The sequence below is a fragment of the Chrysoperla carnea genome, chromosome 2 (genome assembly GCF_905475395.1).
Source record: "Chrysoperla carnea chromosome 2, inChrCarn1.1, whole genome shotgun sequence".
NCBI lineage: Eukaryota > Metazoa > Arthropoda > Insecta > Neuroptera > Chrysopidae > Chrysoperla > Chrysoperla carnea.
The window spans coordinates 84,746,892-84,765,858 of NC_058338.1; the positions used below are offsets into that span (position 1 = coordinate 84,746,892).

Consider the following 18,967-nt stretch of genomic DNA (forward strand, 5'->3'; position numbering starts at 1 on the left):
GGAGATAGTTAACAATTTTAAGATTTGAAAAATTCATTTTCACTAGAAAGTACAAAAAGTGGGACACTTTAAAAAAAATTTATTTAAAGCTTTAATTTAAAAAAATTTTATTAGGTAGAAATTCTGATATTCAAGTCACTTTCATATCGAAGTAATCAGACAGTTAGAAACATTCCGTGTTGAAATACTTAATATATAATTAACTCAGATTAAAAATTTTATTACAACTGAAAAATAAAACATTTGGTATTTCAATTTCAATTTCATTTTTTTTTTTAATCGAAAATTATTCTTGATCAATGAAATTATGTAATTATGTAAAATTGGATCGGTAATTGAGATTGATTTATAGTAATTACCGATTCTTTTAAAAAAGAATCAGTACACATTTTCACATTTTTCCACTTTTTATACTTTTTTTCACATCATACAGAACCAAAATATTTCATGAAATTTAATCGTAAACTTATATTTTTAAACTCATTTATTTCACAATATTTTTTTAATCAAATCAGTTTAATAATTATAATGTCTTAATAAATTTATAATTTTTCATTGGAATTTTGTTGATTTGATGCTGTGGAATTATTACCAGTAGTTTTGGATGGTGATTCACTTTCATAATGATGTACTCGCATATCCACAAGACGAAATGTTTCTAAAAATTCATTTAAATCGACTAAACCATCTTTATTCATATCCATTAATCGACATATATCCAATAATGACTCTTCTGAAATTGGATTTGGCATATGTTCACGTAATAATGCGCATGCTTCTGAAAATTCTTCTAGTGATATGTAACCTACAAAAAAAGAAAACAAAAGACAATTAGGTTTTCCTAAAAGTTTAAACCGTAATCTAATTCGAAATAAATTTGTTTTGAATTTTGGAAACATTATTTCTGGCAATCGTACTTTGTTACTCTCTTTACCTCGTTAAGGTAGTACGAGCGACAAGGCAAGTTTAGACTTTTTGAAATTATTTGTACCTTATTTTCAACTTTGATGAATTTTGTTTTAATTTCATGAATGTAGTCGAAAATCGAAAAAGCTAACAAATTAAACAAAATTTTCAATTTTCAATATTTTGATTATTACTTCAGAAATCGAAAAATTTTATTCTTACTTTTTGTCTTATATTGTTAATTTTTAACATAATTCACCAGCAAAATTGAAAAAAAATATTTTTTTCAATTTGTGTCCCCACTACCGTGCTCATACATCCTTAATTAGTCGGGAACACGGAGTTTTTTGTGTTTTCAATAATTTAGTAAAACTTTAACTTTATTTTAAATAGTTTTTTTTTATTTCCACCGACTAGTTTTGGAGAATTCTATGAAAAATCCATCTTTACCATAAAATCAATGTTAAATATGCCTACTTTTGAAGTCATTTATTTATTTAAGTAATCGGGCAACCCCTCCCAAAAGTTCTCAGAATTGATTTAGATCTAGTCCAACTTCATATAAAAAAAATCAAACCGTTTATTCAAAATTGCCCTGGAGCTCGTACATCCTTAAATTGGGAAATTTTTTTATTTTACTTCAAACCAAAAGTCGAAAATCTGAAGAAATAAGAAGCCAAAAATTTTTCCTGATAATAATTGCGAGGGGATCTACATTGAACTTTTTGAAGTGAGTGAAAAATGTTTTTGCTATTGAATTTACGAATAAATTTATTCCCATTTGGGACAAAAAAGATATTTAAAATTCGAATAGATAATACTTACCAGAGTTGTCTTTATCAATTATTCTAAATATTGCTTCAAGGCTGCTCTTATTTCGATACAGTGTTTCAACTACAGTTGTACTAGCGTTCGATTGTGCTTTCTGCGAAAAAAGAAACAAGTTGAGATTAATTTTAATTATTAATGAATTTACAAAAATTATGAAATTTACATTTGGAATATTTTGGACTTGAAATGTGCTATCGTAAATAACTTTTCCACTTTCTGAATCCATTGATACTAGTTTATCGCGTAACATTCTCCATGGTAATCCTAAAGCTGTAGCATTTTCCATACATTTACACCACTCTCCAACAGTAATTAATCCTGTAAATAAAAAAAAAATTATAAATTATTAAGGATTAAATAACATTAATAATAATAAATATTTAATTATTATTAATTATTAATTATTAATTTTTCATATTTTTAATAATTATTAAATTATTTAGATCGTTGGAATAAAAGAAATAAACATCGAATAAAATGTACAAATATTGGGAAAATCACTGATGCAGTCAATGTGACAGTGATAATGAGGCTTATGGAATAATTAGATCATTAATATATATACATTTTATTAATATTGTTATAAATTACTATGGTTTCTTAATATTCATCTATTTATTAAACGTGTGCTGAGACCCAGTTTAAGCCTGTTGTCGTAGTTCTATTTCAAGGCATGAGTTTTTGCATGGCAAATGTTGTTTCCAATATTGGGGGGATTTGGATATATTTTTAAATTTTAGTAGGAGTAATAACAACTGCACACTTCTAGATGAGACTTACTTTAAAATGCTCTTCCATTCTTGCTTAGTTTACCTGTAGTCATAGTTAATCCGGGGTTGCTTTTAAAGATTTTTTTTTTTGGAAACTCTACTTTCATTATTTCCAATTTTACTAGCCCAATTAATCTTTTTGTATTTATTCAGTACGAGGAATGGAAGACAACTTCAGTATCCCAAACATTATTCACTTTGTACGGACATTCAAGAGTGTTAGTTTTGGAGACAGTTCAGGATTCAAAAACAGAAAATTCTTTCCAATCACGGAATTAAAAACTTTTGAGCTTAAGACTAGTTATTAAATAAGGACCGAAAATGTCAAATTTTTAAGTTTTTCATCATATCGCCCAAAAGATAAAAATAATAATAATAAACTAAAATTTTGGTGTTTCCTAAATAAGTTTTTATCACCAAAATTAAAAATATTTCGTTTTTATAGCATCGAATAGCTATGTCTTTTCGTCTTTATTGAGGTCTTTAAATTAAAGTTTTTCCCTATTTAGACTTATATAATCCGTTCCTGCTTCCTGTCTAGATGATAGTTGGCTGCTTATCCTAGAAGGTACATTCTTAATTTGCCCACTGGCATGTTGGAAAAACAAAAATGTTCGATAAAAATAATTGTTGTTGGAGCTATGTCGTTCAATAAAATAGGTGCATATTTTTAATTGTAAAATATATCTATGTATTTTATATCTATACGCACCGTGCATGAGTTTCATTTCAAGGTTTTCATGGTAATGACACACTACTTTATTAATATAAGCCTATGATTTATATTGAAAATTTAATAATATTTTAAAACAATTACACAACAAACTTTAATTTTATGTTCATTTCCATTTAAAAAATATTATTTATGCCATTTCGCCTTTTATTTTCACAATTTCCTGGGCTAATACAGGTAAGGGGCCTGCCTACTTACTTTACTATTGCCATTTTTGTCAAAAAATTGTTTTCTACAGACAATAAAATATTTTATTTATATAATACCTGACCACGCGTTACTGAGCTCAGTTTTGAAATTGAAACACAGCGCCATCTATTGAATACTTATACAAAATAAAAATGAAAATTTTTGAGGGAAATTGTATAGCCCTCACCTCCAGGAATTGAAAATTTATAGAACTTAGAGATGAATTTAACTCTTTCTCTATAAAATATCTTAAATTCGCAGTAAAATAATTAACGGATACTCGTTTTTGACACTATTACAGCAATCTAAAAATGATGCAATTAGACCTATTTTCTGCGTTAAAATAAAATTGTAAATAAGAGAGAGCTCTTTAAGAATCATTTTTCTTTCTGAATATTAATATTTTTATGAAATAATATTCATCTTTAATTGTTTATAACTTTTGCAATTTTTTTTCTGCTGAAAAACGCTTCTAGAACATTTTTCTAGGCATCATTCCGAATCCAACGAGCTATCACACTTATTTTTACGACCAATATTTCTATATTTCACCAATTTGAACTTGTTATCTAGACAACATATTTTCCAACCTTTATGATTGTTTTTTTTATTCTTTTACAATTTTTCTGTACACTATCGTCCATTGTTTTTAATGGAGAGTTTTCTTTGTATCCACGGGACCCAGAACTGTAGCTCAAAAAGCGCTTATGTGGATTCGCATCTAGCTATACCTGTTACATGTAAACATTGACCTTTACTATACCAATTACATGTAAACAATTGAAAAATAGTCATATTTTAAATGAAACACGTGATTTATTGTAAATTTCATAACAGAGGAACGCTGCGATCGATTCTGTTGTCCTCTCCACTAACTTTAAACACAGCGAATAGTATATTCTGCGACTAATGGATTTTTGTAATTTACAACTAGTTACACAAAAAACAAAAAAAAAAACTTAATGACTTGTATATAAAATGATGTGGACATTTACTTCCTTTTTCGTTCATTTTTTTTGTAGGTTTTTATAACCCAGATTTTTCTGTTTTCAAACGTATATAAATTGGAAAATTATGAAACTGGTGTCTGACTATATTCGTTAATTTATTATATGCCATATAATAAATATATAGAACATACATTGTTCATAGTAGTCTTTTGTTTTTTCCCCCATTTTTTTTTTTTCGTTATGCATGATGGTTTTGAAAAACTAACAAATTGTTAATTTAAAATTTTCATTCAAATTTCATATACAAGGTGGTCTAATTAAATTATTCAGGAAGCATCCATAAACCACCTGGTCCGGTCAAGATGGGGTGGGGATTAGCTCAAAAGCTACGCTGAGATATGCGAGAGGAAGGGTGGCAATGAAGACAAACTATGTAATTTCGGTGATATATTTTTTTGTCGTATGTACTTACGATTTGTAGTCATATATTATACCTAAGCCTCGGTATGTAGGAATTTAACCAAAAAAAAAAAAAATTTTTTTAAGTTTGCTTACACAAAATACAAAATGTCTTCCAGACTTGATAAATAAAAAAAACTACTTTCCATTTAAAGGAGGATCAAAATAAAGCAATGAAAAGAAAGATCCAAAGTTTTTGGAATTGATCCACGTAGTTTATGAAAACTCCTTTTGGAAAAATTCAAACTTTCCTTGTGCCGCAAATGTAAAAAGTTTTTTTTTATATATTTATAGTTTTATTTTGATATTGGGAAAATATCTAATGACGTCAAATAATAAAAGATTGATCTTAAAAAACACCGCAGTGGTCTATGGAAGAATGCCTGGACCACCAGGTTAGGTTAGGTTAAGTTAGGTTATATTGGCTGCCCTCGAAGGGCACACTTAGGCTATAGAGCCTATTGTGATATATGTGTTTTACAACTTACACCTTAACAGCTCCTCAATTTCAGAGCCTGAGTGAACCTCCTTCATGCATATACCATGCACTACACCAGCCCATCACAACTATTAATTAAATTAATTTTTCCCTAAGCATACCGCGGACGGAATTGTTACGCCTTAACCAATTGAGCTAATAGGGCGACCTTAGACCACTAAAAGATAGGAAATTTTTTATTAGACTTTTTTTTATATTAGTTCATTTATGCATTTGAATAATATTGTTGTAAATTACTATGGTTTCTTATAATCCATCTTTTTAATGAACGCCTGCCGAAAAACTGTTTAAGCCTTTTATCGTTCTTCTAGTTGGAGGCATCCACTATACTCCGTTTTAGAAAATTAAGTGGATCATTAGTTGGTAATAATAAAATATGAAAAATTAAGTTTTTTCAGATTATTAATTTTATGAAAAAGTCTAGTTTAGATGCATTTTGTATAGAAAATTTAATTTAACATTTCTCGCGAATTTATCTGAAAAATTTTCGAGATTTTTATCGGAAATATAGGACTAACATAGGACAAAATTGGAATTTATCAAAGAAAACTTGGTTGTAGTTTTTATTAGATAAATTTTAATTATATACATCCACAATAAAAACCAAATATTCGTACTGACAACAATTTATATTAGGCACAATTTACAAGTCCGTCACATACGAAATTTGTTAATTATATCAAAAAGTTGTTTGTAATCTATGAATGTACCAGCCATATATATGAACAAAAATATACCGAGTGTAACAAAAAGACTAAATCACAATTATATGTTCCTAGAATGTTCCAATTATAAGTTCAGACGAAAGATGTTGGAGAATAATAGTGAAAAGTTATATCTATTAATCAATGACTTATACTTTTAAGTTGATAAATAAATGTATTAAATCACAAAACAGTATGTAAAGTGTATAAAGTATGCAAGCTCATTACTTAAGGATGTACTAGCGCCACCACAATTTTGGATAAAGGTTTGATTTTTTTTTATATGAAGTTGGACTAAATCTAAATCAATTGTGAAAATTTAAGAGCGGTTGTTCGATTATTTAAATAAATAAATGACTTCCAAAAATTCATTTAAATGAAAGTTAAATCTTAATAAATTATTGAAAAAAAAAATAGATCTAATTGATACCCTATGAGCACGGTAGTGGGGACAAAAACTAAAAAAAAAATATATTTTTTTCAAAATTGATGATGAATTATGTTATAACTTGACAATATAAAACGAAAAGTAAGAATAAAACTTTTCAATATCTGGAGTAATTTTCAAAATATCGAAAATGGAAAATTTTGTTTAATTATTTAGTTTTCGATATTTCGAAAACCGAGGCAAAAATCGAATAATTTTAATCTTATTTTTCGTCAACATTCATGAAGTTTTAACAAAATTCACCTTCAAAGTTGAAAATATGGTACAAATGATTTCAACCACAAGTCTAAACTTGTCTTGGTGCTCGTACTACCTTAATAATAATTTTGAGTAAAGACCAAAATAAAAAAAATTAAAAATGCGAATTTTGTCATGAAAATCTGATGCCAGGTAAAATATTAGGGATTGGCCCTATTTGTCAATTTGTAGTAGGCGAAGTTTAAAGTATCTCAGTATCTTAAAAAATGTGACCCATCTATGTATGACTATAAAAAATTTTAAATCGATATTCCTATAAAAAACGAAAATATGAAGGTGTCTTCATCTTAAATGCGACACACTGTATCACAAAAACGATTCTTACCATTTCCTTCAAAAACAATGTATTGAAACATTATTTTATGACGAATTTTTTGGTACCAAGAAAACTTTTCTTGCCCCAAGAAAAAAAAAACTTATAAATTTAAATTTGACTATAACAAGTGAGCAATTTTACGCGTGGAGATGTTCTTCTATCTCTTAGTGCTATGCGATTATCGCAAGATTTCCCGTTCGAGCTTTGATCTTTTTGGTACACTCGGTATATAAATGAATGGAAGAAGAGAAGTTTTATCATAAATAACGTAACGCACGTCGACATTTTTAATAAAAAGATTTATTTGTTGTAATACAGTTTGGTAATTGCAGTCAGTTAAGGCTTGAGGCTTATCTGTTGTATTAGTATTATCGGTTATAATTGAACAAGTAGAATTGTGTTGTATATAATAATATACAGAATGTTCGATTTACATCTAGGAATATAAATATCACGAGTATGACAGAATACATGCGTTAAGCAATGCATCAAAGTGAGGGTTATTATATACATGTGTTGAAGCTTTGATATGCGCTGATATAGTTGTAAAACGCTTGGAGAGTGGGAGTTTTTTATTTTAATAGATGAACTACAACAGATAAGCCACGATACAAGTCACTTTTGCAAATTCATATAACACCTATAATACCTCTTACTTAGATGCATTGCTTAACGCATGTACTCTGTCATACTCGTGATATTTATATGCCTAGATGTAAATCGAACATTCTGTATACGAAGTATGTTTATTTGTGTATATATTTTGTAAAAGCAAATACAACAGTGTTCCCTTGCACAATTATTTATATATTGTACATATAGTACAGTAAAAGATGTTACGAAAATCGGCTAAAAAAGGAAAATGAAAGAAACCGCTCGCATTTTGCTGAAACCTCATGGAATGTGTTTCTTAGGTGCCAATTATCATTAGTAATGCGTGAGTTATAAACGGGGAGACCGTGGCAGTAAAACAGCACTTACACGAATATCGTATACGAATCAATGCTATTTAACGATAGGTACAATATGGATTAGGCGTGCCAGGGTTCATCCTGGCAGAAATATTTTTTATATTTTTAATAATTACAAGTATTTTGCACTTTCATGGAAATTAATTATTTTATTGGAAATTTGATATATTTTCAAGAAAACTTGGTGCGGGAGCTCTTATCGTAGCAGAAAGGTCTGTCACACCGATTTTTTTTGTGTTTTACTTCGAAATATCTCGGTGTGACAACTCAAAACTTGATAAAAATATCTGTCACACCAGTAGAAAACAAAAAAATCCTGACAAAACATAATTCTGCCAGGATAAACCCTGGCACACCTAGTCCATATTTTACCTATCCTTAAATAAATTAACACGAGTCACGGGCTCCAGGGTTATTAGTGGTGCAAATGTTTCTATTTGTTAATAAACAATAAATTTTTAATTCAACGAAAAGATCAATGTTAAAGTTCACTTAAAAAGATTAGTAATTAGGCAACTTGTATGACGTAAATGTTAAGTATTTGTCAAATAATCGAAAAATATTATACATATATAACGTATACGTAATTCAAGTTGCCTATTTATTAATTTTGTAACTCAACTCTAACATTGTTGGTTTATTGAATGAACAATTTATTGTTTATTAACAAATAGAAACATTTGCATACTTTCCACGAAGTTTTAGCAAATTGCGAGCGGTTTCTTGCATTTTCCTTAATTTGGAAAATTTTTAACTGTACTAATAGTTGGAAATTTAGTACATATACCAAACCAATGTACGCAATGGGATTTAAAATCGAAATGGTATGATTAATTTAACGTGATACCGTGATATGGCGTTACTGATTGATTGTGTTCGTTCTAAATAATTGCTTTCGTAGGTAATTAAATTGTTATTACATGGTAAAATGGTTTGTTACTATTGAAATGCATAATTATCGAATACGATTATTCGATAATTGAGCCGTTGATTTTTTTGTTGAGTAAAAAGTGGAAAGATTTTGTATAAAGTTTAATTACGAAATCACTACATAGTATAAAACAAAGTCGCTTTCTCTGTCCCTATGTCCCTTTGTATGCTTAAATCTTTGAAACTACGCAACGGATTTTGATGCGGTTTTTTTTTTTTTAATAGATAGAGTGATTCAAGAGGAAGGTTTATATGTATAATAACATCCATTAAATAGTGGAGAAGTACTGCTATTTTTGAGGTTTCTAATGTGATGTGTAAAAATAAAATAAATAGTTAAAAATGTAAAAAGTAAATAAGTAAAAATGTAGTGTATGAATTTAGATATTCCAAAGATAGCAGGAAATCTTCATGGTATAGGGAAAGGGGGATTGTTTTACTCCAAATTTAACGCGTGCGGGCCACGGGCAGTAATGAATAAATCAAAACTACTGGATCGATTTTAATCACATAGGCTATATATTTTATACCCGTGCGAAGCCAGAGCGGGCCGCTATGTTTTTATATACAACGTTCACAGTTTTTCTGTAGTGTATTTAGTATCAGCATTGGACCGGTGCGAAGCCGGGGCGGGTCGCTAGTTAATTATAAAGCTAGCATTTTTGCATAGTAATTTGCAAGTTACATACAGTTTTTAAAGAACTTTTAAAACTACTAGTAACAGAAATGATCGAACAAAAATTTCCGTAAAACATCGTCTGATGTTATAACTTCAATTATTAGCAGTAAGCAGAAGACATTTTTATTGATTTTTACTTTATAATAAAGGTTAAATATTCAGGTTAAATTACATTATTAAAAAGATGGAGTTGCCATTGCTTATGGCTGTTCTATACACATTTTTGATTGGCGTGAAACTTTATAGTTTTTTTAAGGATCCTCTTAAATATTCATTAGTGGGAAACAAAATTTACAAAGCAAAACGGTTTTCCAGATAAAAATTGTTAAAATTGCAATTGAATTTCAAGCACTGCGATTATACTCTGTACTCTATCGATTTTAAATTTGGATATGTTATAGTTATTCATATTCTACCAATCTGGGTACTTATTTTTCGAAAATCTTTATTAATTTTCTCAATTTTCATTGTTTACTTCCAAGTACAGTGGAATGAGCAAAAATGGATGTGAAAAAGCAAATTGGGTAAATTAAGAGGATAAGACGATTCGAAAAATAAAGTACCCTGGATAAAAAAAAATTATAAAGTTTTACAACAATCAAAAATGTGTATAAAACAATCTTATAGGCCTCGCGTTGCTAATGAGGTTCCGAAGATGGACTCTGATATTAATATTGATAACTATTTGCGTAAAAATAAAAAACTTAATAGCGAAAGAAATCATCCCATATTTAAAGATTATTCAATTTAAATATTAAATTTGATTTTCAATGTAACGTTATTTTAAATACGAACGGTTTGATTTATAAGCACAAAAACATTTTCAATTCAATTAGAATTTATAATTACATTTAAAATTGTAAATTTGATATAATTTGTTGTGTATTCAAAAGGTATACCGTTAAAGGTATATGCTGTGTTGAATTGTTTTTGCAAATAAAAGCAATGTAGAGTTATTTATATTTTCCCCTAAATTGACTATTTATTTCAAAAGTTGTTTTAAATTTTAGTTTTCTATTTCCAGAGTCACGCATTAATCTATACGCCACAGTATGTTAACCTGATAAATCCGATTTTGGTAATTTTTGGGCCAAAATAATCAGATAATGCTCACAGGTTATTATTTTCAGGGCGAAAAATTTTTAATTTATGTTCACCAAAAGCTCAAAATCTATAGCAACTAATCTAAGCAAAATTAAGCACAACAGGTTAGTACTTCTAACGGGCGATTACTTGGAACTTTTGATATTAAGCATTGTTTCTATTATGCGGTTTTGGGCTAACTAGAGTTTTTTTTTTTAAATAAATAAGTCACAAGTTTTTTTAAATAAACCATTAGTGTATGACAAATTTGACCCGACTCAAACTTTGTAATCAAGAGGTTATTAAACCCGTAAAAACCAACTTGATCCATAAGGTAACCGGGTGATTATCACGTAAAATAAGCTTTCAATGTACCTTTTCAAGAAATAGTAGATTGCCTGGCCAAATCGGTTGCAAAAGTTAGGTGACATAGTGTGAACCCCCTAACATAGTATGAATAAATTTACGGATTATTACGGTTATTAGCGGTATAATCATCTATTACATGAAAAAAAAGTAAGCAGTAGTAGGTAGGTATGAAAAATGATTATTTTAGTGGCTAGGTAAAATGTTAATATATGTTTACGCAAAAAAGGATCAATTTAATTGAAATTACAGTACGTGTAACAAAAAGATTTCGAATATTCGCCGAATACTCGTTATTGACGAAAATAAAAATTATTTTGTGGTTCCGGTCAAAAATTTCTATTTGAAAGCTATTTGATATTATACTTTGGACAATTTTTACCAAACCTCATCGTTTTCGAAATATAAGCTTTTGAAAAAAAACTACGAGTTTTTGAAGAAAATTCCTGAATGACGAAAATAAAAGATAATTTTATGGTTCTGGTTAAACTGTTGGTTCAAAAATCGTATGATATTATATTTTGGACCACTTTAAATACATTTTCAGTTTTGTCATTTTTTCCCTACCTCACCTTTTGCCGAAAATAAAGAATATTTTGTGGTTTTGGTCAAAAATTTGATTTGAAATCCATATGATATGATATTTTATTAAGCATTTTGCCGTATTTTAAGTACTTATAACTTGTAGCAAAAAAATTAAGGTTAAAGTTAAAACAGACAATATTAAATAAATTATATTCGCCATGGGATTCCCATGATGGGAACTGATTCTAGCGCTGTCTAGTGGTAGAAAATAGAAGCTGTCTATGACAAGTCAAATTTATGCATGGCTATGATTGAATTGTTTATTTATATTTTGATAATGAGTGAAATAAAGAAAAATAAATTATTTAAACTATGTGATGTGATTTATTTCTTATTTCTGTTGAAATTTGACTTGTCATAGACAGCTTCTATTTTCTACCACCAGAGAGCGCTAGAATCACTTCCCAAGGCTAATACACACAAACTGAAGTATAAATGAATAAAATTTATAAAGATTTTATAGAAATTAAAAAATAAAACATTTTCAAAAATAAATTTTTAACATGAACAGTAAAAAAAAATCATTACCTGTATTATCAGGATCAAATTTCGTAAATTCGGTCACTAAAGCTGCTTTATTTGCTAAAATTTGTCCACTAAGTTCACGTATCGCGGATGATTCTACTAAACCAATTCTTTGTCGGAACGTTAAACGTTTTGTTTTCGCTGATGTATATTGAACAAAATGTGTTGCTAGTTGTGGTCCCACTAATTTCAAATATGCACCTTTATTTGAGCCCAATTCATAGTAATTTGACGCTGAAAATATTGTGATTACCTAAAATTTTTTTAAAGAAAATATTGTAAAATTAAAGCTTTTTGGTGTTTCAACATTTAAACTTACGGTTCCATTGTGAATAATTTCATAGCCGTCTGGCTTACATTCATGCGATCGTACAAGGTACATTAATTTATTGTTTTTTAGAAAATTTCTGGATACGTCTGGTCCAAAATATGTTCCAGCTCCACGTAACGCATTTGGAACACATCCTTCGCTAGGTTGTGGATCACTCCATAATATATCGAATACCTGAAATAAAAAATATATAACTTGAAATATCTCACATAGATTTACATCTTTTAATATAAATGATTGAACAAGTCTTGTTTGTATCAATTAGAGCGGACGCTGGATTAATTTGAGAGTGTAAAATATGAGGACCACCAAGTAAAAGCTACGCTAGGTTTTTTGGGTCATTTAACGTCAAAAAGGCCATTTTTACATATTTCCGCGGTTTGAAGGAAGCAATATCCGAATCAAACTTTTCAATGTGATGTCTGTGTGTTTTTGTGTGTATGTATGTGCGTATGTTCGTGTGTTTGAACGGATTATTTCGCCTCGATTATCTCGCGAACCAATCATGACATTAACACGTGGCTGGGTTTATTCGACGCGTAATCGCATATTTAAGAACTGAAAGAGTTTTAGCAGAATTAGTTGAGCCGTTTTGTAATGGTAATAAAAAAACTGGAAAAACTGAATAAACAGAATCTGAAAAGTAGATAAAACACATAATTTATCTATGGAGATAATAATCGTTCCAGCATAAGCTGCATTACATACTCGAAGAATAATCTACGAAGGCACCTATTATGTACTGCCAATTTATTTTTTATTTATATACTATCAAAAACTAGTATTTTAGGATTATAATCGCCAAAATCTGAAAAAAACTAAAATTTCCACAGTTTTTACAATTTTTGACAAAGTTGCGTTCGGCGCTCAAGGTCACAAACTTGTTTTATTTAATGGGCCAACATCATAAACAAGTCTTTGAAAAATCAGAACTACCAGATTTGCGCAGACTTTATAAAGTAGAGACCTTATAAGGTATAAAGTTACTGGATCAAAATGGAAATATTATTAACTGCCTTCCATATTAAGCAGCGAGTGGCTTTTCCTGATAATTTGAAGGTACCCTATTGTATGCCTGTATTTTGAAGCTGAACCTTTTAATTGTAAATCATAAAATATGTGAAATCATGTGAATTTGTTCATTTTTCATTAATCACATGTTTTAGCCATACGTTAGCTATGTTATTTTTTTAAATTTGATAGCAATCAATAAACATTTTTTATTATATTTTGAACAGGGAATAGTAGTCTGTCGATAGTGTGTTTTGTGGGAATATTAGACCAGAAATGAGTATTTTTAGGATCATCTAGAAAATGGACGTGAATATATGCTCTTTAATATCCTCTAGTAGCCTAATGTAATAAGGTTTTGAGAGCTATAAAATTATTAATAGGTAGCGACTAGTTGGAAATGTGAGTTTGGGGTGTAAGTAACATAGTAAATGAATAAACTTTTGCAACCCCTAAAATGAACCCCCCTTTCGTAATTTCCAAGGGTCTTGAGTTTAATTGTTGTTTACTATGTTACTTACATCCCAAACTCATATTTCCACCTTGTCGCTACCTGTTAAAAATTTATTAAATTAGGACGAAAAGAAATTTTAATTACACTACACTATAAGTACTTATGTAGATAAATCTTTGATATTTTGGTAATTGAGTATTTATTTCGATATAATCTTGGGGTTTGAGGAGAGAAACTTCAAGAATCTCTCATTAAGACACTCCTCCCACATAAATTTTGGACATAATCTTTCCGGCTTAGTCCGCTCGCAAACATCGGAAAAATATTCCAGCTAATTATTTCAAAGCTAAAGTAAAATATATTTTTATAATAGAGCGGGCGCTGGATGAGGTTGAGTGTGCAAAATATGAGTACCGCATTTTGTCAATGAATTATTGATCAGAAAAGCTTATAGATTAATATTCTGAATCTTGCCAGAAACCCCAATGGTAAAATTTTTGCCAAAATTTTGCCATTGGTAACATTTGTTTTTGTTTTTGGTTTTGTTTTTTTTTTTTTTAACTTTTGTTTGAAATATTTTTCCATAAACATCACTATTTACCCGCGAGGGTGCAAATTAGGCGTAAATTGTATATAGCATGTATTATATGGGAATATCAGTTATGTATGTGTGACATGTATGTATGTGTAATGTGATAGAGTAACAACACTGTCTATGCATGGTATTTCACCAATTAACTCAGTCAATTGTTTGTTTCACTTGTTTTAAATACATTTGTTTATTATTACATATTCTTAAACTGTGAAACATTCATTTTTATTATTACATTTCCAGGTTCTACGATCAAAAAAGGTGTTTTTCATTAAGGTTTACCTCACTTAAACTTCACGATTTTTGTATAATTTCTCAAATCTTATATCAGTTTTTCAAACCAAAGTTAACTTCTGCTAATCGATTATTGTTTAAAAATTGTAATTCTTTAGTCACAATTTTGGAACAACCTGTATACGTTATTCATTTTGTTATGAAAAACTGATGTAAGCTTTGCGAAATTATACGTTCAAATTATTATTTAAGTGAGGTATCCTTAATAAAAAACACGGAAAGTGAAAGGGGGCTGTTATGACTAATTTTCAATTGTTTAATGTAAATGGTATAGTAAATGTTAAATTAAAATTGATGAAAAATAACAATTAATTAAACTTATGGTACGGGAGCCCAAGAAAGGATTTTTGTAGTAACTCGAGTGCGTCAGATTAAGATATGGGGAGTTCCTTGGACCTTCCTTAGTACCTCCAGCAAATATTAGCCCTAAATAAGGGGGCAGATTAGTAAAAACGAAATTGCGATGTTTGAATTAACCCGAGCGTGTCAGATTAAGATATGGAGGGTTAACTACGTGCCAAAAAATGTAAATTCCCATAATCTGACGATTTAAGCGAGACGCAAAGAAATGGGAGGTTTGCAAAGTTTATTACCCGCAGTAACTCGAGCGTGATCAAAATTTTTTCAGACTATTGAAATTTACATTATTTAGCGTGTAATGAATCCACCATATATTAATATGGCGCTCTCGAGTTAATTCACCTATCGCAATTTTGTTTTTACTAATCTAACCGTCTGTCCTACGCGGGTCCTCCCATATTTAAATCTAATATTTGGTGGAGGGACTAAAGAAGGTCCAAGGAACGTCCTATATCGTAATCTGACGCGCTCGAGTTACTACACAAATCCCCTCGTGGGCTCCCCTACTATATAGCATTGGATAAATTATGAAAATAAGAGGTGAAATTGTATAAATAATATGTTTTAAATGTAAATTTACATAATTATATTCGCCATGGAAACTGATTCTAGCGCTTTCTGGTGGTAGAAAATAGAAGCTGTCTATGACAAGTCAAATTTCAACAGAAATAAGAGCACGAACGTGTCATCAGTTTAAATAATTCATTTTTTTTAAATTTCACTCATTATCAAAATATAAATAAGCAATTCAATCATAGCCATGCATAAATTTGACTTGTCATAGACAGCTTCTAATTTCTACCACTAGACAGCGCTAGAATCAGTTCCCATGGCGAATACCTATTTAAATTTGGAAACATTTTATTGTTGTCTAAAAGATGGTATAAGGTCGAACTTCACCCATCTGATAACCAGATGTACCATGTTTTTTATGAAATTTTATTGATTTTTAGTGTAACACTCCTATTTTAGTTTTTCCATCGAAAAGTGTCTATGACTATTTAAATTAAATTAATTTTAATCAATTTTTTCCATGAAAGGATGTTTTAAGGCTGGGACTTCATTTATGGGACTCGATTGTAAACCTTATGCGACTATATTGTAAATTTACATTATTTTATGTATATGTAGGTACAATGTAATGTATACCTAGTCAGAATCCCAATCAATATAAATTGGCTTGTATTTATACGTATTTTTTTTATCGTTTCAGTTTATTTTATAGCTCGTCTCAGTCAATTGGCAAATAAAGACGGTACAATATGTTGAATACAAAAAAATATTTTATAAGTAGGGACCCGTAGGTAATTTTTACCAATTCATAAAATCTTCACGAAATGTATGTGTAAAACCGCTTTCAAAAGTAGTGAATTACAGATTTTTTAAAATTGGAATTATGGAAAACCGACTGCCATTAAAAAATGAGATAAATACTTATGATGACAGCCAAATGGCCGTCTCTGGATTTTCTGCAACAGTTTATTCGTTCGAGGATATTTTCTATGACTTTTCGCAAGCTTCGGGGGTTGTTTCGGCAAAAACTTGGCGTATGTTAAATTTTAGGTGCATATGGCCGCAACTCTTAAGAAAACTCCACAAAAAAACCGATGGTGTATTCTTGGCTGAAAGCACGCTGCGATGATACAAACGCCTTACCCTATGTCTAAACTATGCTTATAGTTTCCTTGAACTTTTTCACAATCATGTAAATTGTTCGCTCAACAATTAAACTGGCCATAATCTTCCCATAAAAGCCCATAGTTATTTCTAACATAGTTGTTATTTCTGTAGAACGAGTGAATAATTTGAACGTTAGTTCAACTATCAACAAACCATTCATTTCGTAAATTGAAGGTTTCAAACTAACATTTAACCTTTAAAACAAGCGAAAGTATTCACATCCATCTAATTTACAGAGTTGCAAACATAAGAAACTTAAATTGGATCATCCTTTACATAGATTTACAAAAAGGAAAGATTAACTTTGAATCTATCAAAGTGACAATTTTATTGAGAAAAGTTTTTGAAAATGGGAAGTATCTTTAATTATTTTTATCTTAAAATAAATTCTGTCTCACAATACAGTAACCTTGTCATTTGAAAGTACGGGGTAGTCTGAATCAAATTCGGTAGTTTCGATTTTTTGCAGACTTGTTTCTGATGTTGGTCTTATGAATAATCCAAGTTTGTGACCTAGAGCGTCGAACGCACTTTTGTCAAAAATCGAAAAATCCGTGAAAATTTTCGATTTTGGTGATTATAACCCTAAAGGACTAGTTTTTTGATGAAACTTTTTCAGAACAATTTTAAAGTAGACTAAATTTGCTACAATATGAGATGAAAATGGACTCTGTAGATACAATACTTTCCGTGATAAAGCCTTTCAAAATTTATCGACGTAGCAGACTTGTTTATGATGTTGTTCCAATGTATAATCAAAGTTTGTGACCTTGAGCGACGAACGCAACTTTGTCAAAGATCGAAAAAAACCGTGAAAGGTTCAATTTTTTCCAGATTTTAGCGATTATAACTCTAAAGGTGTTGTTTTTGAAGTAACTTTTCAAGGTGTTTTTAAAGTTTTCTCATATTGTAGAATTTGCTACAATATGAGACTTCGAGGAATGTTTGAAATATTGCACAAAATTGCGAAGTTAGAATGGTTGATGAATTTTGAATAATTAAATCTCGGAAACTATTGGGTCTACAGAGATTCTAGTCTCATATTCTAGCAAATTTAGTCTACTTTGAAATCACTTAGAAAAGGTACTTCAAAAACTAAATAATCGCCAAAATCTGGAAAAAACTGAAATTTTTACGGGTTTTTTCGATTTTGAAAGTTGCGTTCGTCCCTTGAGGTGACAAACTTGTTTTATTCATTGGGACAACATCATAAACAAGTCTGCTAAAAACCAGAACTACTTGATTTGACGTCAGCTCTGATGTATAAAGTTGCGTCGATAAATTTTGAAAGGCTTTATCTCGGAAATTCATTTTCGTCTCATATTGTAGCAAATTTAGATTACTTTAAAAACGTTCCGAAATGGTTTCGTCAAAAAACTAGTCCTTTAGGGTTATAATCGCCGAAATCGAAAATTTTCACGGATAATTCGATTTTTGACAAAGTTGCGTTCGGCGCTGGAGGTCACAAACTTGGATTATTTATTGGAATAACATCATAAACAAGTCTGTGAAAAATCAGAACTACCGGATTTGATGCAGACTGTAATGTATAAAGTTACTGTAATATCATGTTTTCCTAAAAAAAAAAAACAATTATTTCATTGCCTAAAACTTTTCAAGCTTGTCAAAACCCATAATGATATTATTCGCTTCGTGTGTGAGTTTCGTTTCCATGACAACGATACACTACTTTAATTATAGAATTGTATGGATGCATATATAATTGTGTGGATTGCATTGAAAACTTACATTTAAAATTTAATATTCTTGTTTCACAAATTTAAATAAATAATTATGATAATTTACATTTGAAAAATAATATTTGTACAATTTGATTTCTTATTTTCACAATTTTTAATGCATTAAGTTTAATTAATTAGTGTTTTTCAATCATTTTAATTTGACAGTTTCTATATCATTAACATGTAAAGAATTGCAAATTAGTCATAACAGCCCCCTTTATCTCAAAAAAGCACTGGCATCTCAAAAAGCATATTTTTTCACTTAAAGCGCTGGCATCGATTTTATTATCCCTACCATGAC

The 18,967-nt window shown here is 29.6% G+C and overlaps 1 protein-coding gene across 1 annotated transcript in view; it reads right to left on the reverse strand.

The window, feature by feature from the left end:
- Window positions 1-542: 542 nt before the first annotated feature.
- LOC123293001 (serine/threonine-protein phosphatase rdgC) overlaps window positions 543-18,967 on the reverse strand; it is a 162,985-nt gene continuing 144,560 nt past the window's right edge. Inside the window, exons 11-15 of the mRNA XM_044873716.1 lie at window positions 12,522-12,707; window positions 12,206-12,455; window positions 1,901-2,055; window positions 1,732-1,831; window positions 543-805 (exon numbers count right to left, since the gene is read on the reverse strand). Of these exons, the coding sequence (XP_044729651.1) occupies window positions 543-805; window positions 1,732-1,831; window positions 1,901-2,055; window positions 12,206-12,455; window positions 12,522-12,707 (954 nt within the window). The remainder of the gene's footprint in view (window positions 806-1,731; window positions 1,832-1,900; window positions 2,056-12,205; window positions 12,456-12,521; window positions 12,708-18,967) is intronic.